Here is a 24,197-nt window from a genome sequence, read left to right as displayed (position 1 = left end):
AAGATGTTCTACTGACTAACAAACTAATACCAAAGTTTGTTGTTAAAGGTTTATGAGTCATCATTAAAAAGCAGTTCCTCTATGGAGAAAATGAATTGGATTTTTGCATCCAGAACCAAATGCTGCACTTTACAGAGAGCGAGTTTGCTGTGTGACATGAAGACATGAAAATAACATGCGTTGTCATGTGAGACACTGAACAATGAAATATCTCAGGGCTAAATTCCACAACTGACCAATGAATTAAGTATTCCTGAGAACTGTTTTCACATTTACAACATATTCAAATTCAAAATTTTCTGCATATGTAAATCTTTAACTCTAACTTTTTGAATATACGAAAGGGTAATTCTGGATAATGGGGAAAAGTATAAGCATTTCTTTGAGAAGGAAACAAATTATCCTTGATGGTGTTCTTGGAGATTCTTGTGGTATAAAACCTTTCAGATGCAAATGTTTTCAAACAAATTATCAATATATAGAGATTTTGAAAGTACCCATTTGATAACCACTCAAACCCTCAATCTTAGCCGTGAAGGACATGTTAATATTGCAAAACAGGATGAGCAGACATAACCCATTTTAGAGCATAAGCTAAGGGAAATGGAACGAGCAGAATTTGACATATTTGGCCAGTTGAGGACAAAAATCACCAGTGACACAATTAAATCAGACTTAAAGGAAATTTAATGTCAGTGACATTTAGCACCAGCCTAAGGCGACAGGTAAAACAGTCCAGTCAGCCATTTCTTTTCAAAAGAGCTCATGGGACTGTTGGGACGCTGGAATCGAGGATTAATTGAAAAACGAACGTAGTTCTACAAACGTGCAACCAATTCAGAGCAATCACTCACTGTCATTCTGCACACTGGATGTACGTTTACATACAATATGTTTCACAGGGTAGCCATACAACAGGAGGACGATCCCACGATTCTGAGCAGCTCACGCTGGGTCAGAGGTTATGTTTAATATAGGTGGACGTAACAAACTTGACCTTCAAAACAAGTCAAAACATAAGACCAAGACACGGCGAGGAACTTTGATGGTCAAGACATTTTGTGTCCTCACACCTCACTTGGTGACAGCGAGAGAAGGCGAGGATATCGAAGGAGACATGACTGAGAGGGGAAACAGAGCTCAAGCTGGGCCAGGCAGCAGGCAGGCCAGCAGGATGCCTTCACCCTCCAATAAACTTCAGCTAAAGGTCAAACAGATGAATTATTCATTATTCAAGGTACAGCCAAGGCCAATATTGGCCTCCGTCCTAGGCTGGCCATTTTAAAGTGTTTTAGATGGGGGGTTAAAAGGGGAACGGCAGTGTTGTGCAGTTCAATAGCAACAAGAGTGCATGAATCGGTTTATGTGCAAGCACCAAACTTATAGCACAAAAGGCTAATGCTACACACTATACACCTAGGCTTTCATTAAAGGCACCTTTGAAATAATACAAGTGAAAAAGGTGCAAAGGTTTCTTAATAAATACCAGAATTAAAGTGGGCATTGTGGGTCAATGTGTGCATAATGATTGGAGTTTTAAAAATTGATCATGCCCCATGTCAGCCCGTGTGTGTGCAGCTTCTAAAGGGCTTTTGATCAAATATGAAATATTCAAAAACCCAACTGTAATTTGATGAAGTCAGATATACTCAAAATGGGAATAGCAGTCAGCACTTTTCACATTTCTGCTTATAAAAGACCCTCAGTAAACGGATTTAGAAACGGGAGGGGAAAAAAAAACAGGGGTATGGGTTAGGGTAATAAAGGCTGTTTAAAATATGCGCTGACCCGTGAGATGAACTGTAGTCCGTGTTGCACGGCCAGCGATCTCTCGACCGCCTTCCCTCTCTCCCTCCCTCCGGTGCCACTTGGTTCCGGTCCCGCTCTGCCCTCCGGCGGCCAAACAGTGCAACAGCACCGGTGTGTGGGCAGCCGCAGCAGTAGGAGCAGCACAGCGGGCCTCTCCAATCCATACCCTACCATTCACAATGGTATCAATTAAGAGCTGCGAGCACTCTTTCTTAAATACATACATTTAGTGAAGCCTTTCAGCAGTTCAAAGGGACTGATGACTGGTTGAAATGCATTGATTGGCTGAATGGGGGTATCACCGCTGGGTCCAAACAAAAAGTACAGTCCTACAAGTTTCCCCATTGCTATGGAGTCGTATTATTTCAAGAATGTATCCTGCTTAAGCTCAATGTTAATATGACACTTTAACAGGTCTATGCTAAATGGCTGGAAAATACATTTATCACTAATGTGGGCAAACTGGACAGGCATGATGAAATAATTTTTTTAATACCTACATCTTTACACCAGGGTTTTTCATACTGCGGATGTCTCACAAACCAGAGGGGACCATGGAAAAATTCTAAATAGAGAACAAAATACGAATTGGAAAAATAAATATGACAGAAACAGTGAACACTGATGTATATTTTTCATTAGTTTTCCCAATATTTCTAAACATTATTCATTTTTAAGCCTTGCAAGGGAATTAATTAATGAACAGCGATCCATCTGTATTAAGAAAAAAAATATATAACAAGACCGATATGATTATTATGAAAAGTGTCCTGAGAATCTGAAAACACTTTTACAGTTAAAAATAAAATGAAATGAAACAAAAGTATGAAATATACTGAAAGTAAAGAGAGAAAAAGATTGGGCTGTAAGAAAATAAATACAGCATCAGGTAAACATGTTCAAAAATGATGTGATGAGTGAAAAACAGCAATCAAACGGGTTTGACTTACATGTGATTTAGACCCATGATATGCTGAAGCAATTTAGTTTCTGAATTCTTTTAGTCTACTGGTTTCACCATTCTGCTCTTGAAAACACCCTTGAGTTAACAGGCAACAAAACCAGAACCATGATCTGAAAAGTGAGAGTTTGTGTGTCCACATGAATATCTGCACTAGGCATATTCACTTATGAAAATGCTTATGAACTGGAGAGTCCATTTGTGTTTCATGCATATTTCATGTAAAGCACCGTATAATAAACAGAGGAACAAAGGAGCAAGAGTAACATTCTGAATTGAAAGAGGATGTTTCAGCAAAGTAAAGAGATGAAAGAGTGATATTTGCTGGTAACATGCAGGTATGAATACAAAAGCTAAGCAAAGGTGGCAAATATGATGCTGTGCTGGAAGTATCAAACAGTAAATATTTGTAGCAGTATTAGTAAAAGGATAATACTAATTAAATATTGAGAAAACAATATACAGCATGAACAAATATTGAAATTGCTAATAAATAATAATCTAATCAGGCTTCAAATTTACTTTCAGCATAAGGAAAATGTAATTGCTTTTTAGAATTTTAAAATCCATTTTGTGATGCAATTAGATACAATAACAATTCAAACAATGTAATTTTAAATGTTTTAATATAATTTCTAAAGTAAAACTGTGCTTATACTTTTCAATGCTATACTTGTGCTTATACTTTTCAATGCTATACTTCAATACTTTTCAGTGCTTTTAAATGAAAATACCTCAAGTTCAATGTACAGACTTTTTTATAAAAACATATAGTCTCACATTGCACATCGTAAAACGATCTGAAAGTTTTCCCTAGAAAGATATGTTAAGTTTCTTTCATACAAACACTACCTGTCCGCCACAGCAGAAAAATCCTGAAGTCCATCACCTTAGGTCACGGTTCTCTGACAGAAACGAATAACAACCACCCACACAACCTCTTCCTACACACTCTATCTACAGGTTTCGATGCAAATGTCTTCGGAAATAAGACACAGTGCTATCGCTAGTTGCTCTCGGCATGCAAACGATGCATTTATCTAACTTTACCTTCACTCACCATCTGCAGGGCTCCACTATATTCTTTGCACAGAGTTCAGAAAGCATGGACAAATATTTAAAATGAAGTAAGAGTAATATTTAAGTCTACTTTGCATAAACATTATAACAAATAAATTAATGTTAAAAGGAATAATTTATGGACTGATTTGAGATGTTTCAGATGTATGGTTTGGCAGAGAACAGATGTGATATGAAAAAGCACATTCAAAATAATGAACTACATCAGTATTTCTGCATGCATTTCAATATGGATGGAGTTCCCTGCTCCTCAAAATCACCCAGTCAATCTTTCAGTAAAGCCGGGACCTATTCCCACTAAGCTGCTCAGCCTGAGGAAGTGAGGAAGGAGGGGGCCAGGGGTCTGCCATACGGATGATCCATTCCACAGACCGAACATTCAGCACAAGGGTCCCAGGGCCTACAGGGACTCTGATAAAGCACCTGGACATTTTTATAGACAAACTACTTATTTTTTTCCCCTCATATCGCTTAGGACGACTGATAACTTTATATTTCTCTAAAGCACTGTGCTGAAAAGGCACAGCGCTTTAGAGGGAAAGGGCCTTTCAGCAGTTTAATTGATCAAGACGAAGCCATGGGGGGCACCTTCAGATAAAAGAGACGGGAACGTTTTGAAGTACAATGGTGGAATCTTTTTTTGGAAGGAACCCAATAAGGAGTAAAATAGGAGTCATTACTTAAACTCATTGTGGAGCTTTAACTGTATGTCACTTTTAAAATAAGCTTTTTGTAGACCTATTAGAGACAGGGATTTATTCTGTTGAGTACTTGTTTTATACTTCACCCTTATTGTTTTTTTTCTTTGTATCCTGGGGGAAACAGACATGGGGCAACAAGCAAGTGGGTCCAATTTGTGAGAAACAAAATATTGGGTCCCTGCAACTATACTCAGTTCTAATGACTTGGTATGAAACATCTGGCATCAACTTGCCATCTTTAACTAAAGGTAGGCTATTCCAGCGTAGTTTGAACTGACCTTTAGGTAAATGTGGATATATGTTGAATGTGTTTTTCATATTAAAGGTACAAATTTGAAAATAATATTTGAAGGGGAAATGTATATAAATAAGTCCCACTGCATTAGAAAACAGAAATTATAAATTAATTTTTATACCCATGGCCTTTTAAAGGTTAACTAAAGTAGAATAGTTTTTTGCACTTAATGAAAGTGAATTTAAAAAGGTCAAATAGTTTAACATAAATTAATTGTTTTAAATAGCCATAGGATGCCATAGGCATGCTTTTCAAGTCTATTTGCATTTCTACTTTGTATTTGCCCTTAAACTATTCCTTGTTTTCACAAGGGTCGTACCTGTTGATGATAAGACAAAATAGGCTATACATCTGTATGCTCCAAATATATTGCAACATATAGACAATAGCTCATCTCATCCTTCCAACTGCAGTGAGTTCATGCACACTAATCAGCATATTGCCTGACACGTCCTAGTGCTCTGATTACACAGGAACATCATTTCATTCACAAATTACGGACGTAAATTATTCAGAGCTAATAGATTGAGACAGACTGCGGCAGCCTCTAGGATAACCTAATCACTTCACTAAAAAATTGCTACAAAATGGGATTCACTTGAACATTTCGACTGTCTGAAAAATCTGGACAGCAGTTTCAATGTTGTATTAGTAGGGGGCTTAGGTTTTGAGACATAAGCTCTGTTTACATTTAGCAAAAAAATAAAAATTCTTCTCTCTGCATGCACGCAAGTATTTAAAATATCAAAAATATGCAAATGACATCCATTTTCAATGTCCTGTTCTTGTTAGACATCACAAAATCACATCCAGAGAGGGTGGAGAACGTTTTAGTGAGATCTCTCCTCCCTTTCGAGCAGCGAAAACAATGGTTAGAGTTAACATGACTTTGTCTTTCTTACCTTCTGTCCGTGCGCGCGGTGAGCTGTAGATACAGATCCTCGTTCTTTCTGCAAGACGCAACCATAATTTGGATACAACGAAGAGGCTACAAAATGACATCAGTTCGTCTTTTGTCGTAGATGTAACAGCTAAAAAACGAAAAAACGGACGACATATGTTGCTTTGACATGCCGTTACATCCGTATATAAATCTAGCCGATGAGACCTGAGCGTCGAATAAAAGATTATCAAATCGAGATATCTGCATTCAGATGCGGGGACTGAAAAGATGCTTTTAAATGCATGCATGGTGATGGCCAAAGCTGCAGCCGGCGGAGATACATCTGCATATGGAAATCAGGACAATTTTACTTAACAGTGATGTACTGGTTATTAATTAGACCGGAGTAATGTGGGGCAGACCAAGGAACTTAAAATACGTATTAATGTATGTACCACGATTAGGGACGGACTTGAAGTAAAAAACGGCCCTGGATTTTCTCCCAAATAGGCCCACCAAAACTACAAATAGCCGCTACTATCTCGCAATATTACAGCAATTAATGTATTGGATTTATGGCAAATAACATAACAAAACCCATGGTGACCCTGCTACAAAAAAAAAAAAAAAAAAAAAAAAAATAGAAACCATCACAGAAATTCTAATGGTTTCCACTACAAATGTCATTACAAGCATTACAAACCATCAACTTTTAATCATCAAAACCATTAAAAAGGCCTAATGGTTTTCTGTAGTGTGTTTTGGGACATGTTCCATTTGGATTTAGTGGTTTTGACAATAATAATATTTAACAACAATAATAGGCAACCAAGTACCAGTAGAGACCAATAGGGTCCTTTACAATTTCCATTAAAACCAATACAATTTCCATTATAACCAGTAAAACCATTACAAATTCTATTGATGGTTTTTATTGTTGTTGGGGGTTTTTTCAGCAGGGGATTGAAATGAATGTAGGCTATTATTATATGAACTTAAATTGAAATCTTGAAATCTACATAAAAAGAGCAGAAAGCAAAAATGTATATGACATAATAATAAACATAAAATCTAGAAACCTGAAACTACAGAATTCTTCAATTTGAGTATTCGTGTGTGTGTGTGTGTGTGTGTGCCGGATGGACTTCTCCAGAGCGTCCAGATGGCCAGTCCGCCCCTCACGATTTAAACAGCAATAACTCATTTCTTGCATGTAATGTCAATATATTGTCGTTTTATCTGTTGCGCGTTAAGACAAAATACACACAGTAACTTCTCGACGTTTCAATCACTGTTTGCAATGCATTCATTTTATTACAGATCCTGACCACACCCCCCGAGAACTTCTGACCAATCAAAGAGCGGTTTGAATGACCGACACGTCCGTGCGCATGCGCAACGTTGCTGTGACTGTAGCGCGGGAGTGCAGTGATACTGGGAGGAAGGGCGCTCATAGACGTAGCAGTTGTCAACAGTGTTGAAGTAAGTGTTATTATAGAAGTTATTAGATACTAAATGACTGAAATTGTTGTACCTGTTAAAAATGGTAGGTTTCGCTTTCTGCTGATACAATTCCCAGGTCAATAACTCACAATACAGCGCTGTAGATCTGAAAGAGTAGTATTCACTGCTAAAAATAACAGCGTGGTCTTTACGGTTGCCTTAAAGTCTAGCCAAACCAGTGTTTTTTGTTTATGATTTTTATTAAATGGTTGTTTGATTACGTCAATTTGTCTAATTCGTGGTTAAAATGTTTTTTATTGCATTATTTTCATTGTCTCTTTCAAAACTCATCCCAGTGGTCTATTGCATCCTGTTGACATGGAGGAGGAGTTCTCGCAGTCCCTCACCCCGCCTGTATCTCCATCTGCTCTGGATCATTATGGTGAATCTGCTCCCAGTCGGCCTCCCTGCTTCACCTGTGCTTATGAACCAGGTAGAGAAGAGACAGGACGACTGTCATCAAATGGCTACATCAGCAGAGGAGCCCTGAAGAGGTACTAAGTGTTATAATGATGATATACTCTGTGTCAACCTGTCTGTTAAACTTCCATCCTCTTTCCTCTATGTTTAGGTTGCTGTTAAAGCTCGATCCAGCTCCTGCAGATTTTGAGGGGGACACGGTTGATATTTTTGACTTCCCATGGGTGACAGAAACCGCGCTGGTAGAATCTACCAAACTTCTGTTTGGCTTGTTCAGGTAGGAGTGCAGGTGTGTTTGATCTGGAGGATTGCCATGTTGTCTGCTGAAACAGGAAGTCTGCTAATTTGACAATCTGTCTTTCCTTTCAGACAAAGGGTGTTAAAACTGGAGACGCTGGTGCAGTCCAGCTCACATGATTTTGGTAAGCATCTGGAGACAGACTTTTTTGGAAGAGTTGTTCCAGTCTGACAGTACTTTTCAGCTGAAATATGAATAACTATATTTTGACGCTTTCAGGTCAAGCGAGCAGTCTTCATTATGAGGCAGAGGAACTGAGACAGCAGTGTGTGCTGTTCCTCAGCTATATCAAGGTCTTCATTTACAGGTACAGATTGCTGTGGTTTGGTAGCAGCGAAATAATATCAGAAACTGATTCCACATTGTGTTTTGCTCTCCAGGTTTTTGGAGCCCTCACAATCCCTAGATGAAGGTCCTGTTCATCCCTTTAAAGACGCAGAGGCTCAACTGCCCTCAGTCTTGGTGGAGGAGCTTTTCAGTATCACACAGCTTATTGGACGAATCAAAAATCTGCCGGCCAACGTTCAGAGTGCTCTTACGATTCAGCATCAGGGAAAGGTACTGCAGAACACCTCTGTGCCATTTTCACAAGATAAATGATATCTTTTAGCATATTGATGATATTTCTCAATATCTGGTTATGTATTTACTAAATGTCCTAACAGGATAGTTCGCCCAAAAATGAAAATTGTCATCATTTAGTCACCTTCTAAGCCTGTAGGATTTTTTTTCTTCTTCTGAACACAATAGAACACATTTTGAAGAAGGTGGGTGACCAAACAGATATGTTAGACCAAAAATGTTAAATGCAATTAAAATGATTGATTTGATAAAGTTGATTTTAAAAAAAATAAAAACACGTAATATTGGGAAATATTACAATTTATAATAACTTTATTTAAACAAATTTTAAAATGTAATTTTTTATTCTGATGGCAGTGGTTGTGATGGTTTTATTAAAAGGAGCTGTTTGAAAGAATTTAATGGAAATGAAATCACAAATGAATCACATCTTTATCAGCATTTTTGCTCTCTCGGTTAACACATTCAGTCACACTTTTAGCCTCTTTGGATGGACTTTTGAAAGGTTGATGGTCAAATACAGAGTGGTTTAAAACTAATACAGTATTGATCTGCAACACAAGTAGGGCTGGGCGATGTATCGCATGCAATTGTCATGCGCATTTTGTCAGTAAAGCCGGTTCCCTGATTACCGCTAAATCGCCATCACCTGCTTTCAAACGGAGCGGCATTTAATAGACACAGCCGTAGATCACTGAAAAGTTACGCAATATCGCGTTCATTATCGAAGGCGATTCATCTGCGATAATGAACGCGATATTGCGTAGCTTGTAAGTGATCTACGGCTCTGTCTATTAAATGCCGCTCCATTTGAAAGCAGGTGATGGCGATTTAGCACTAATCAGGGAGCTTTTTTTTGTTATGAGGTTCTGTTTATAGTTTTTTGGTGTTCATCGCCCAGCCCTAAACACAAGTACATTTTATTATATTACTCTCGCTAGTAGTGAAAGAATGTGGCATAAGGAAAATAAATCCAACCCCCCTTTACAGCTATTTCCTCCATCTTGGCAATTATTGCATCTGCACCTGGACATCCACTGGTCTGTTCTGGAGATCCTGCACCTGTTGGAGCAAAGGATGATGGGTATGTTGCAGTAGCTGTCTCTAGATTGCACATGTGGTCCTGAATCTGGGACTGTCATGCTAACGAGTGTTGGGTCCTGGTGATTTTGAAAGGTCAGGTAGTTTATGCGCACCAGTTCGTGAATTTGACAGGCGAGACGCTCACAAACATCAGTCTGTTTGAGGACCAGGTCAACAACCTGCTCTGTGATCTCATTGGCCTGGCCATGAACAAATATAATAAGGTGTGTGTTTTATAACAAACATAAACATTGTGTTGTAAAGGTTAGGAGTTATAGAACAATCTTTCATTCTCTCGCTCTCTCTAGGTGAGACCAACAGAGACTTTAAACAGCCATCACTATCACTGCCTGTGCACAAAGGAATTATGGATTCTACTCATACATTTACTGGAGCACAGGAGCAAAACCATACACACTCAGGTTAGCACATACACAATCTCAGCATAGATGGTTGTTTCGTATGATTTCTTGATTCTGATTTTTCTTTTCAATCCAGTCTTTTTGGAGTTACATAAATGCCCTGCTGCAGACTGTCCTGAAGGGGACGCCTTCAGGAGGCCGTGACCCAGGTCTTCCCATGCACTGTAAAGACCCTGACGGCTTCAGCTGGTGGCTGCTCACACACCTGGCCCAGATTGGGATGCACAACCGGAACGGCACTGCTCAACAGGAGGTAGATCAACACAAACTATTATCACATGATGAGCTTTTATTCGTTTTAATAATGAATATTACATTGGTGAGTTTGTTGCTGTTTCAGAAACAACTTGAGGATAATTGGAACTTTGTGATGGGGCTGCTGAAGTCTAGCTGTGATCCAAAGGTGATTAAAATAATATTGCATATTCAGGTGTATTTTGTTTTTATTTGGCTAATATGCTTGTTTGTCTTGTCTGTTAATAAATAGCATTAGATACATTTTTGCGTTGTGCACATTGTGTATTCTGAAAGGTAAATATTATTATGATTAATTTTCAGAAAGCTGCACAGGAAGAACAGATACGAATGATTGTCCACTGCTGCCTCAGCCTCAGCTTGATGTGGGGCCCAAATGTCAGTGCTGTCACAACGCTCTGGGAGTATTACAGCAAAAATCTGGTAAGTCATTACTGCAATTATTTTGGTTATTAACGCCATGATGTACAGTGGGATTCAGAGTTTTTCCCCATTTAAATCTGGAAACAATAATGTTTTAAGAATTTAAATTATTATATTATATTAATTCAAACTTGGGGTGTTCATATCAGCTCATTACTGCAAGATCACATAGACATTAAATATTATTTCTGTAACTAGATACATGACATACTGTGGAAACCATATATTTGTGTGTATTTAGTATATTGAAAATAACATTTGATGTGGACTATACTTTAATGCTGCAGTTAGACTATACTTTATGAGTGTAAAAGACACCCTTCAGTACTACTTCTAATTCTGAACTCTCTTCTTTTATGTGTATGCAGAACAGCTCTTTCACCGTGCCCTGGTTAGGTGTGTCAGGGCTGGGCAGTATCAGCAGGACCCCCCTCTGTCTGCTGCAGCAGGCTAAGAGCTGCTGTAGCCCTGCATCTGTCGGCTCCAGCTCTCACACGCAGCTCTACCGCTCAACCAACTCCTTCCATATCTTCCTGCATATTCTGGCCCTTCACCTGAGCCAGGAACATGCTGGCGGCGCCCCCTGGAGACAGATCAAGGGCAGGTGAGAATGAGCCTCGAGACTCACACCTATTTTCAAAGTTTAGACCTTGTCACCCCTATGTTCTGGTTTCAAATAAGTCGCCGATTCGGTTGGCCTGGTGGAGCACCGGTAAGAGGCTGAAACAGACAGAACCTGGATAATGAATTTTTCTGTCTGGACCGTGCTCAGCCGTGCGGCAAGCGCGAAGCCTAATTAACTAACGAGCATAGCGGTTAATTCACCTTAACGCAGGCTTTCGGGCTCCCAGCAGTGCCGTGGCAGGGGCTGACTTGGCCGGCTCCAGGACCACCTCCTCCTCCCCTATACATGCACAAACACACGTGCCACATGGGGAGGTGTGGGCTGCGCTGATGGCACTCGGGCTTGGAGCGCGCTCGGTGGGAGGCACGGCGCACGGTGCATTAATGAGATCGGCAGGGAGCGCGTTCAAGCTCGTACTCTGGGAATGAGCAGCATCTGCTCGTGGCAGGCGAAAAAAAAAAAAAAGCTGTCCATGATAAACAAACAAACAACTAGACAGACAAAAAATGCAAACAATATCTCGACAGCCTTCCTTTCGTCTTTGGCTCATTCTCTATCTCGGGTCAGTCTCTAAAAGCTTGCGCCACACTTCCGTGCACCGCGTCTATCTGTAGCGGCGACGCAGCTCGACTCCCCGCAGCTTTGCGTGATGTGTTTTTGTCCAAACATTAAACGGATGCTCAAAGGCCTGCTTGTAGTGCAGTGTGTTTGTTATGGAACCTGCAGGGTTCTGTTTGGGCCAAACAGTCAACAGTAGAAAGAAGGGGGGAGCAGAGGGGGTCAATATTGATTTCTCCTTCTGTGCTGCAGCAAATTGAGCCGCACACGACAGTGCAGCTACCACTGTGTGCCTGAGTGTTTTTGACATTTAACATGGTCTTTTAAAGGCATTTCACTGTGGTGCCCTGAGGATCAAACAACACTCTCTCACATACACACACACACATAAGCAAACTTGCACATGCTGCTCACAGGCATAGCTTTTCAGGAAGACTGAATGTCTGGAGGAGGTTAGCGATGAGTTGAGGTACTTAGGTTGAAACGTTTGATCCTGATGGACCCCAGCAGCTTTTTAAAGCTATGGCAGCATTTGTGTGGTGGAAAAATCATTGGAATGAATTAAACGCTGATCAGTCTTGAGTCAATGAGGAAAATTTGGAGGATTGTAGACACTGATTGTATATTAGGGATGAGTATCACCAACTACTCATCACAATACAAATTTCACAACAGTGAAGCTCTGAAAGTCTAGGATGATTTTGATAATCTGGTATTTAAAAACTATTTTACACCTGGAAATAAAGTTTTAGGATTTTTCTCATTCATTATTATGATGATGATATCATTTATGGCACAACAAAGATGACGCATAGTAGCTATGTTTCCATCCAAAGTTATGAATTAAACTTTGCGCAAAATTGGAATATTGCATAAAACATTTGTGAATAAAGCACTGTTTAGTTGAAGAGAACAAAATCATCACTTCCTGATAAACTTTCGCTAAATATCAAAAAAAAAAAAAATATATATATATATATATTTGCTGCGGTAGGAGAAGGCACTGTATATAATAAATTTTGTATACAATAATAAACAAAAAACATTATATATATATATATATATATATATATATATATATATATATATATATATATATATATAATATATATTATATATATATATATATTCTTTTTTTTTTTATCTTAATTTTATGGTGGGACCAGTGAAAATTTTGACAGGGCAAAAAAAAGTGTGCCAGCAAAAAAAAAAAAAAAAAAACATCCTTAAATATAACAATTATTATATTTGATGAATGCAAAATAAGACCATTTTACTAGCAAACTCTATATTTTAGGCATTGAGAAACACTGAGAAATTTCATAAAAATGCTTTGGATTTAGTATATTCAGTAATTGAACTGTAGGAAATAAGAATATAATCAAATTAAAATTATTGATTGATTGTATCTGCACAGTGTTTATTCCACATTATGACCATGTCTGTCTCATGTGTCCACAGACTCTACTCAAAGTTCCACCAGAGGAGGATGACGGAGCTCTCTGACACGGGCCTGCTGCACTTCCTGCTGCTTTTCCTGGTCCTGGCGCAGTGTGCGGAGTTGGAGGACGTGGCCAGCCGAGCGTGCGACTTACTCGCCATGCTGCCCGCCGACTCCACGCCCCCGGCCCTGCGCGCGCTACAGTGGAGGGGCCAGCTGGCTCTCGTGCTGCTGTATTTGGAGAAGGGACTGGATGCTGGCGCACTGGCGGAGCAGTTGGCCACCTACTTCAGCCAAGCGGCCCGCGAGTTCTACCTGAAGACCACCGAGCCTTCGCGCAAGCTAGCTCTCTGGGCGCCACTTAGCTCGTACCTGGAGGGGGTGAGCGAGGTGTTCGAGACGAGTCCTAATCTTACGCTGTCAGAGGAGAGGCTTCTGAACGAGGGCTTTGGACTGCTGCTGCCTGCCTGCCGTCAGTCCGAGCTCAGCTCCGCTTTGGGCTTCCTGCAGACAGTGCTGGCGCAATTACGGTGAGAGTACACACACTCTTTACTTTAGACGTTAAGAAGTGTTGGTTCCTCAAATACACAACCTCCCCCCCCACGGTGATCCCAGAAGCTTATACATATGGCACCCTGGCCCCTGCGCAGCTCAAATCTCTTTTCTGCATCCCCTGTATGTTGACAATGGCTTGATTGTGCAGTAGTTACAAGGTAGTGTGGAGATAAGCTTATCCATTGTGCACAGAGCCCCTGTAAGGTCCCCTGTGCATCTCTAGGGGCCCACGGCACCTGGGTCAGCCCGTACAGGTGCTGGAAGAGAGCTGTGTTGAGTTTCGGCCCATAGGTCTGGTCCTGGCTGGAGACAGCTGAGTGTGGACTGAGCTGAAGGGAGGGACGAGTTCATGGCAAGGACATCGGTGTGCCTTACATGTATAACATGGTCAGAGGTGGCTAGGGTATGATCGAATAAGGTGTCCAGGTTTGAAAGCACACACACACAGACCTCCAAGGTAAAGAATCCACTGCTTAAGCATCCACTCCTCTCATTTGACCCAAATCAAGCTCTGAATCACTTTAACACTACTAATTCCCACAATTCCCAAGCAGGATCTGTGGGTGGGAGGCCACTCGTTTGCACATTAATGGACGATAAAACAGAGGCGAGCAAGTTTTTCCCAAACAGGCTCATGTTGGCACCAAGATCCTGCTGACCCAGTTTAAAGAGATGGGGCGCTCTTCGTCCTTACAAATTACTCTTAATTTCACCGTGGTTCTGTTGTATCGCTTTTATTAATGCGTTTTCACTGAGACAATTAATGCGTTATTATGTGGTCTGGTAAATTGAACCCTGGCTTCATTATGGCTGTTAGGTTGGAGACGGCATGCGCAAGCCTTACGTGAATTAGCCAGCACGCGGCTACAGGGCGATGTTAGGCAGACTGTAACTGACGGATGATTCACGCAGATAACACAGGCCAGGCTCTAGTCACGCTCTAATTCTCCTCATCGCATTCCCTGCCACGATCCTCTGTGTGTGTGGGCAGTGAGATCGCAATGGTGACCCCTGCAGCACGGTGGCGCCTTTGCCTAGTGACTAATCGAGTTCTCGCCAATCGATTAATCCGGTTCCTTCCCGCTGCGCTTTCGCCGTGCACACCGTCTCGCCTCAGGAGAACGGAGAGCACAGTGACACTGAGGGTAAGAAGTGAGATGGCGAGAATTATCTCTGTTTCTATGTTTCTGTTCAGCACAGCAGAGGCTGTTTGTCAAACTCATTTAAGAACACAAAACTGTTTTTATTTATTTAAACTATTAGGGCAAAATAGCTTTAAAAGGATGCAAGAATTGTATTGAATTTAGACTGAAGGTTTATTAATGAGTTGAGCATATTCAGATTCACCTCTTTGACTATTTTTAAAGAACTAACAGGGTTTCATTACATCACTGCTGTGAACTGATTTTCTATTGTTAGTTGCAGATGGTAACTCCAGATATTCTCATTCTTGAGAGCTTTTGTTTGGATAAAAATCTGTGTGGTACAACATGAGTCATCAGTGTTTTTGATATGTTTTCTAGAAAGAGAATAACATTTTAAATTATTTTTGTCAATATTTAGGAGTACATTTGCACAAGATTTTCCATAGGGGGAAAAAAGTGTAAAAAAAAAAATGCTTTGAACCTAAAAGTGCTGTACAAAATCAATTGAATCATTTTAAATTAGTAATATTTTCTAGTTTCTTCATTTAGTGAGAGTAAAGAAATTTCTCATTTCTGGAGGATCACATGGCAAGAAAGATTGGAGCAATGGCTGCTGAAAATTTAGATGAAATAAATTACATTTAAAAATTATTTTAAATTGTTATATTCCACATTCAAAAGTTTCCCACATTCCCCTGATTTAGCATATAGCTAATACCCAAGTTAAATTTGTCTGTTGCTTTGGAAATGTAGCTAGGATTCATTTAGCTGTTAATTAATATTTAGTATGCTTGGATTACATTAATTGTAACGAAATGTTCCCTAGAGCAAACCGAGCCTACAACCTTACTGATGGGAATTTCACTCAATAACTCTTCACTACACAGTTCACCCTTCTAACGTTGACGTCGATAGCCTAAAATCTTCAAATGGTTTGACATATTTACTATTGGAAAGTGAAATGTTTCTTCTGTTTTCACGTGCACACTAGCATATAGATATAGCCTCTGAGCTTACAGACACAGACTAAAAGCCACGAAACTTGATTTGGATTTCATGGCATCTGTCCCCACTTTAGTATGCCTACTTGCTATTTTGAAAGCTATAGTAACTCATACTATAACACATGCATGGTCAGAAATAAGCACCATTGCTTAATGTCACAGTGAAGGACGTGCTTCTCCATCAACGGGGTGTGTGTTGAGCGATACGGAGATATCAGAGCTTACGCACAGTGTCAGATGGCGTGCTCATGATGCTTATCTGAGTGTGTGATTCCGTGTGTCAGTTTACACGAAGGCACCCGGCGTGATCGTGTAAGTCGGTGTGTACGTTCCAGAGGTGTGTGTTCAAAATCTGTGCTGCAGTCCGGGGAGAGATTAAACGAGTGTTCAGATGGTACGGGGTGTGTGCGTGTAAGACGCCGCAGTGAGGGGATTAAGTGGGGTCTCTGACGATGTCTTGTACAATGAGGGTTGATGGGTGTGAAAGGCCCATTCCGCCGCGGTAACGAAGCTAATGAATTCACTCTCTAATCGATTGTCTCAGCTCTCCGTGGATTAGATGCAACCTTGCTGGAAGGCGCGAAGGTGTGTGCATGTGCGCGCACACGTGACGCTCGCCCCGGCCCTTTCCCGGCGCTCTCACTTTCATCGCTGAGAATGACAGGACAGGAGGATCATCTCCAGTCTAAATGAGATTACAGCCCCTTCAGCTGCTTATCTGAGCTAATGCCAGTCGCTCGTGCTCTCAGCCTCCCATTCAGACCCAGCCTCACAGCTACCGTCAGGCCACGGAGGAACCACTTGCCCCACACCAGCACACTCCATCTAATCCCTCTGTCTGGAGAGATGAGGAGAATTCACAGCGAAAAGAGGGCAGAGGGGGCCGGAGATAATACAGACAGTAAGAAAGGCCGCAGTCACATTTAAGAAGGTTGGAAAGAGAAAGGAAGATTGAAATAGAATTGATGAATCTGGATAGATGAGATGGGGGAATGGAACACAAGATCTGACTTAAGGAAGAGAGGGCCAATTATTTTGAAACTCCTTACACTTGAAGTCTGCAACAAAAAGCCAATGACATTACGATAAATTTCAAACTTGTCTAAAATCTGTCCAAGCAGTCATCAGGTGTGGGGGGGGGGGAGGAATGGCAACTGAAAACAACATCAAACTGCTCCTCACATCTGCTTAACCATTGTCTCATCCATTTTTCTTATTATTTTTAAGCTCCTTTTTCTCCTTTATAGTACAAGAACAGACTCACACTGCTATTAAGCAAGTTTCTTTGAGAAATTTGGAGATTGGAACCAAGGGGGTCAAGGCAGGATAACACATACTGTAGTGTATGGACTTACTGTTTTGAAAGGTGTATTAGCTTTTTAAAAGTAGCAATGTATTCTGACTAATACAGTATATAATTTTTAAATATTGCCTTTTACATCATATATTTATACCATATAAATATGTAATTAATATTTTATAGAATATTCAAAGGTTTGGGGTCAGAAATATTTTTTTAAGAAGTTAATTTTAGCAAGGACTGAAGGACACATTAAATTGATCACAAGTGACAGTAAAGACATTTATACTTGTTACAAACTATTTTTATTTCAAATAAATGCTATTCTTTTTCATTTATTTTTATTAATATAATCACAAAAATATTAAGCAGTTCAACTATTTTCAACATTTTTCAGAAATGTTTCTCAAGCAACAAATCACCATATTAGAATGATTTCTGAAAAATCATGTAACAATGAAGACTGGAGTAATGGCTGCTGAAAAACTACTTTGCCATCACAGGAATACACTCCATTTAAACATGTATTAAAAAGGAAACCATTCATTTAAATTTTGATTATTTCTCAATATTACTGTAAAAAAAAGTTGCCTTATTTTTGATCAAATAAATGCAGCCCTGTGAACATAAAAACCTTCTTTCAAAAAAAAACAAACATTTGCTAGTGTATTTGGAATATTTACATAATATTTATGTAATATATGTAACTGCTATCCATTTATTATAGATGGTTATTCCCCGTTTTGTTGCTTCTGGAGGGATAATTGCATTAAGTGCTCCCCAACACGACAGCCGAAAAACTGTGAGTCTTCAAGTGTGTGCTTGGCATTAATCTGTTTCTCCGTTTCTCTCTTTAGGAGAGCTCACCAGCGCTGTGGCCAGCCGTCTCACTCTGTGGACTCTTTCAGTTGGGTTCCTCTCCCCAGCGTGGCTAAAGAGCGCCACCAAGCGGTGGCAGCGGCGCTCTGGTCCCACTTCTTCCCCTTCCTGTGCAGCATGAGGCTTTCGCAGACCCCCCCGTCACAGCTCGCAGACGCCGCAGCAGGTCAGGGAAACGGAGAAAATGAACTCTTGTTCTCTCGTGGGCTCTCTTTGCATGGCTGCCTTTTCTCTGTGGGCTCTGCCCTAAAAGAGCTGAATAGAAAGGAATTGTATGAATGTGCAGTCGTTTTGATGTACACATACAGGACAACTCATCTGTGTGTTTTTTGGGGGGGGGGTTTATTGATTTTGAGAAATATTATGACCTGCTCTCACTTTCTTGCTCTATAAGTGTAGCTATTTTAAGGGTAGAAATGTGGGAATGGATGTGTAAAATCTAATAGTATTTTATGCTGTTAGGCTTCACACTGTTGGCATTAGACATGCCTGGCTCTGCCCCTCAAAACCTACAACCCCACCCCATCCAGTCCATTATGCAAAGCTTCGGCTGGGATGAAATGCTCCACCCCCTGCTGGTAACCCACTATCTAAATCACTTGCTGCAAAATGGGTGAGTGTCTTTTCTCCATTTACTCTTTCTTCCGGTGCATAGTTGGACTGGTTTTACTGTGAGCTCAAAAATTCTCTCTCACAGAGAGCTGGTCAGTTGGGTCAGCTCTGGGCCAGGTTCAGGTTCGGCCCAGGCTTTATGTGTGCGTGCCTGGATCCGCTGTGTTCTACAACAGTACCTCCATAAAAGCCAAGATGCTCCAGATACAAGAGCAGGTACAAAGAGCTCATCAAGTCATAGCGGGCATGGTATGGCAGGTGGTTAAAGGGATAATTCACCTAAAAATTTAAATTACTCAACCTCATGTAGTTCTAAAACTGTATGACTGGTTTTGGTTTTTGTAAAAACAACCTGATGTATTAAGAATTTTACCAGTAAAACTGTCACTATCCTGCACTTTTTCCCTTTCAGGGAAATTCAGTTCACTTATTGGCCATATTTGCTATTTTTACGGTCTGCTATTTTGGGCATGCAAGACCACTAAAGTCCCAAGTATAAATAAGAACTAGAGCCTATAACAGCAGCTACACTGATGTGATGATGATATTTACTAATCGATTGGCTAAATATTTTCTATAAGGTGGGACTTAAAAAGTTTTTTTTTTTTTTTTTTTTTTATAATATTAATATTAAGTAAACCATCTGTGTGGAAATATACATAGTTATTTTTTTTCAGTCTTGGTTCTTCTAACATTTTATGACTTTTGGCAAACCAATGTAAAAGGTTAATTTATGCCACCTACTGGACTGGAGGGTGACATGCTCTGTGTTGCACAGGAGAGAAAAAAATCAGCCACCATGATTTTACTGTCAAAATTGCTTAGAGGGATAGTTCACCCAGAAATCAAAATTCTGTCATGAATTATTCACCCTCATGTCGTTTCAAACCCATAAGACCTTCGTTCATCTTTGGAATATAAATTAAGATATTTTTGATGAAATCCGAGAGCTTTCTGACCCTGCATAGACAGCAATGCAACTGAAATGTTCCCAGGCCCAGAAACATAGTAAGGACATAATTAAACTAGTCTATGTGACATCAGTGGTTCAACTGTAATTGAACCAGTGCCAGTTGCGTTGCTGTCTATGCAGGGTCAGAAGGCTCTCAGATTTCATCAAAAATATCTTAATGAACAAGGGTCTTACAGGTTTGGAATGACATGAGGGTATATAATTAATGACAGAATTTTCATTTTTGGATGAATTATCCCTTTATATATCAGGGAGTTATGCCCATAAACCGACTGGAGCACAGCACTATACATATAAAGGGCTAAAGCGAGTTGCAATGTATTGCGATGAAATTCACTAAACCGATATATTCAATTAAGATTCAATTGTCTCAGAGGAAGAATATCTACAGAAGAAAAAAAGCCATAAAGATTTGGAACGACGTGCATTAGTAAATTATGAATTTACATTTGTTGTACGAATTATTCCTTCAACCCTAACTTGCTCACAAGTGATAGCGAATCGGTATTATTAAAATGATTTGGGTGTGTCAGAGAGAGCAGCTGTGGTATCGTGTGTACAGGCAGAAATCTGGATGAACAGCTTGCTGAGTTAACCAGACAGATTCTCCGACTTCCAGAAGTTGAGTCTGTGCTGCAGAGAGCAGGCCTACATCCTGCTGCTGCCAAAGATCCCAAACCTGCGATGGCTGTGTTCATCAAGGTACACGCACTCAAACCAGAAGGTCTAACATATAAGCCATACTGTATCTCCAACACTGTATTTGTAATTTACTAGGCTGTGGGTCGATCGTACTGTGAGCTCCAGCTCCTCTCTGAGCGTTCTTCAGCAGTGTCCCGAGCACTGGAGTATGTAGGAGACATCGTCAAATATATCAAGCCTTACCTGCTAAACAAGAGCCGGGAGGGTCTACAGCTGGCATACTGGACTGTAGGTGAGTGATTTTTTGACACAGTGTACACTATCTTTGGTTTAATGTTGTTTTTCACTTGAAAATGCAAAAGTAAAATTGGTTGCAAACAGCACTTTGTGTACTATAAACTTATGGTGGTTTTGTACATTTTTTCAGGCTGCTTGGTCAAGCACTGGAGCCACCTGTTGGCCACCTCTAGAGCTCAGCAACAGCTCTTTCGCATTGTAGATGTGCTGTTACTGTCCCACGCTCTTCTCCAACAGGACAGTGGAGCACACACTCAAATGCTGTCAGCCCTCAAAGAAAGCCTGCCTCTGTTCCTGCAGGTTAACACACCTCCAAATCCAATACATACTCTGTATTCATATTCTAATGAAACCTTTCCCTATATCCTGAGGTCATTGTTGATGAAGTTCCCTGTCTTTGCCATAACTAAGATTGTCTTGGTATCTTCAGGGTTTGTCAGTAGCGGTGAGTGTGTCCCAGTCTCAGGGGGCGTACCTAAAGCAGCAGCTGCACAGGGTCATTTCCCAGTACCTGAGCCGCTTTCTCCCATCCACACCCTCTACTGGAGCGGTGGTCAATCATCCTGTCCTGCTGGCAGCCTGCGAATCAACACCCACCCCGCAGGGGGAAAGACTCAGGAGGAGCATTCTGCATGTGCTGAGGTATGAGTCATGTGATTTCATTTTTCATATTCATATCTAAATAAACAGCAATAAAACAAATCATATGTAGCTTCTTCATATTCATGAGTATAAAAGGAGATGACCAACCTTGTAGGAATAACATTGTCTCTGCAGAGAGAACTTCCTCCAGTTTAAAGGTCACGCTCCTCCCCCTCGACTCGCTGCTGTTCTCTCTTTCCTATTGGAGCTCCTGAAACGGAACAATGACAGAGATCCTGCCTTACTCACAGTTCCACTTCCTTTGGTGCTGCGCTGTCTGATGCTGGTCAACGAACCACAAGGTAGACAATGATCATATAAAGGCCCATTCATACCAAGAACAATACTGTTTATTCTAACGCATTCTGTCACCTGCACCATGCCGTTTCAAGTCATTGGCTGATAACATATATATATATATATATATATATATATATCTAAAAGTGATTCCAAAAATATGATTCCTCCACCATTCAAAAGTTTGGGATCAGGATTTTTCAATGCTTTTGAAAGAGGTCTGTTATGCTCACCAAGGCTTAATTTTATTCTATCAAAAGTAGATAAAAACGGCAATATTGTGAAATATTATTACAATTTTAAAATAACGGTTTTCTATTTTAATACAAATCAAAAATGTCATTTATTGCAGCACTCATTATTCCAGTCAAAAATAAATCTAATATGCTGATTTGGTGCTTAATGTTCTGCCTAATATGTGTGGAATCAGAAATTTTTGTAACAATGTAAAAGTCTTTACTGTAACTTTCAATCAATTTAATGCTAAAAATAAGCAAATAAATACAAAATCTTACAGACCCTAACCTGTAGGGTAGTCTGTGCAGTTTTTATGTGAGCTCTGTTATTCTCTTGGAGTTGATGCAATTTCTTTATTTCTTTATTAATTTTTTTCGGACTTTTAGTTATCATTGTAGCTCTTTAGTATTTGTTATGCATTAGAAATATTACTTATACATCTTTAAAGTGGAATATTTTGTTTTTCTTGTAGCCACCCACATTACCCACCAGGCCCAATATAGTCAGCCTTTGCATCTAAAGGCCCACACTTTATTTTAGTAAGCAGTGAGACATCTAAAACATTGTAACCCATCAATTAGAGGGATCATCTTTTCTAAAGACCTCCTAGCTCCTGATAAAAAATGAAAATGTAATGTATTTCATTGTTTTTATTTAATCAAATCCCTGTTGTGTTTCTCTCAGTAAAGAGGCTGAGCACAGAGGTTACGCAGCTTATTGTGGAGCGGTGCACTGCTGCAGCAGGAGAGCAGCCATGTGAACACACTACTACTATTCTACGGTGAGTTACCCACATTGATCAGTGCTGCCTTAGAGACTACACTCTCTCGTTGTGTTGTTACCTATTTTTTTTTTTTCTTTCCCAGGGCCTTCGTGGAAGAGAATGAAGGTGTATATGACCAGCAAGTGTATAATGTTCTAGAAGTTGTCGCTGTCCTTCACCCCTTCACAGTGACGGCTCTTATTCCCTTTCTGTCACTGAGTCTTAGAAAGACAGAGTGCAAGAGAGGTCTGGGAAAAAATACCTCACTCAGGTACAGCAAAAGTAACCTATATGTCACCTGAGAGCTGAGAAGAAACTTAAGCTAAAACCAGCACTATCCATTAGCATTCCCATTTGCTTTGTACTATGCTTTATTTTCTCCTCCTTAAAAATCTGTCTTATTGTTTTAGGAATGGCTATAGGAGGCTGCTGGCCCTGCTTGGAGACAGTGGACAGGCTGAGATGATTAGTTTAGAAGAAGACTGACTTGCATCAACTCTCAATACTCTTATGTAAACAGTGTTCATGGTGTAGACTTGATAGTGGATCCATGTGTGTGGATATTGTGAATAAACTTTGTTTGAATACCCTGTGTTCTGTGCTTTGTTACTGGCTTCGGGAATGAAGCTATGTTGGTATAGTGTGTTAAGGGATACCCGATAAGACCCCAATATAAATACTAAAAATGTTGATAGTTATTAGTACCAGTTTTATACATAAACCCAACTAAACCTTTAAAGTTAACTTTTGCCTGTCACAATTTTTTTTATAATCAGGTTAGATTTTTTGCGTTTTCACATCTGTAGCAAGCATTTTGATTGGAAAGGATGACGAATATGAAAAAAAAAACCGCATACAAAAAATTCGGACTCAGTGTGTAAGGACCTTAAGTCTAGCATCTTGATTGATGTCAATTTGCAGGAGCGGACTTACTCATCAGGCAAAGGTAGGTGACTGCCTTGGGCCCCCAAAAGTCAAGGGTCCCCTAAAATGCTTTTCATATACGAGATGCGCGATACGCGAACGGTTGCTGTTTACGGTGTTTATTACCACGACAACCGTCTGCGTTGAACGTGCTTCTTGTGTATTCTGCTTGTAGCAAATGAAAATATTATGCATCTGAAGCTGACTGCCGCACGAGCGCGAGCTCTCTCTTTCCCAGCGCGCGCGCACATTTCTCTCTCTGCGTCTGCTCTGTTCAGCGAGCGGGAGAAAGAAGCTGCTTCAGTTAAAACGGATATGTTGCTTCTCAAATTTTACATGCAAGTACAGCCGAAATCACACCACAGCTAGTGTCTTTATCTTGTGTGTAGGCTATTTGATTTTATCAGAAGACGGCACGATAATAAATCAGGATGAGCAGATTAACGTCTTGGAAGGGAGAGCTGGTTATATAGTCTTAATGGGTCGCGCGCGCGTTTCAGTCACTATTTCATATTCATCCCGTTGTCTGACAACAGAAACAGCCAATTATATCAATGAAAACAGTTTTGAGAATTTAGCTTAATCAAA

The 24,197-nt window shown here is 40.2% G+C and overlaps 2 protein-coding genes and 1 long non-coding RNA gene across 3 annotated transcripts in view; 1 reads left to right on the top strand and 2 right to left on the bottom strand.

Moving 5' to 3' along the window:
• Window positions 1-433: 433 nt before the first annotated feature.
• On the bottom strand, window positions 434-6,332 carry LOC122140099. The gene is made up of 3 exons (XR_006156811.1): window positions 5,749-6,332; window positions 2,310-2,374; window positions 434-1,976 (listed from the first exon to the last, which is right to left on the bottom strand). It is a non-coding gene; the product is annotated as an uncharacterized LOC122140099 (long non-coding RNA).
• A 725-nt stretch (window positions 6,333-7,057) lies between these two features.
• On the top strand, window positions 7,058-23,272 carry LOC109106110 (protein MMS22-like). The gene is made up of 25 exons (XM_042741284.1): window positions 7,058-7,211; window positions 7,529-7,726; window positions 7,804-7,929; window positions 8,022-8,074; window positions 8,170-8,257; window positions 8,331-8,508; window positions 9,523-9,616; window positions 9,709-9,839; window positions 9,924-10,037; window positions 10,114-10,290; window positions 10,378-10,440; window positions 10,596-10,715; window positions 11,084-11,319; window positions 13,360-13,869; window positions 18,201-18,388; window positions 18,685-18,835; window positions 18,920-19,050; window positions 20,370-20,509; window positions 20,585-20,741; window positions 20,877-21,046; window positions 21,177-21,388; window positions 21,524-21,690; window positions 22,607-22,703; window positions 22,789-22,956; window positions 23,096-23,272. The coding sequence occupies exons 2-25, from the start codon at window positions 7,551-7,553 to the stop codon at window positions 23,169-23,171; spliced, it is 3,723 nt and encodes a 1,240-aa protein (XP_042597218.1). The 5' UTR covers window positions 7,058-7,211; window positions 7,529-7,550; the 3' UTR covers window positions 23,172-23,272.
• The window catches only part of LOC109106092 (kelch-like protein 32), a 31,772-nt gene continuing 28,339 nt past the window's right edge, over window positions 20,765-24,197 (bottom strand). The window contains exons 14-15 of the transcript XR_002020520.2: window positions 21,497-21,599; window positions 20,765-21,325 (exon numbers count right to left, since the gene is read on the bottom strand). The gene's annotated coding sequence lies outside the window, so the exon portion shown is untranslated. The remainder of the gene's footprint in view (window positions 21,326-21,496; window positions 21,600-24,197) is intronic.

Source organism: Cyprinus carpio, chromosome B16 (genome assembly GCF_018340385.1).
Source record: "Cyprinus carpio isolate SPL01 chromosome B16, ASM1834038v1, whole genome shotgun sequence".
Classification (NCBI taxonomy): Eukaryota; Metazoa; Chordata; class Actinopteri; order Cypriniformes; family Cyprinidae; genus Cyprinus; species Cyprinus carpio.
Note: the sequence above shows the minus strand (reverse complement) of the source record. Positions and strands in the feature narration are given on the sequence as shown.

What these genes read in the sequence shown, in the direction of transcription:
- LOC109106110 (XM_042741284.1), top strand. Translation starts at nt 7,551, where the DNA reads ATGGAGGAGGAGTTCTCGCAGTCCCTCACCCCGCCTGTATCTCCATCT. An exon ending in CTTCTGTTTGGCTTGTTCAG is followed by an intron (nt 7,930 to 8,021) that starts GTAGGAGTGCAG and finishes CTTTCCTTTCAG; the next exon opens with ACAAAGGGTGTTAAAACTGG. An exon ending in GGAAAAAATACCTCACTCAG is followed by an intron (nt 22,957 to 23,095) that starts GTACAGCAAAAG and finishes TTATTGTTTTAG; the next exon opens with GAATGGCTATAGGAGGCTGC.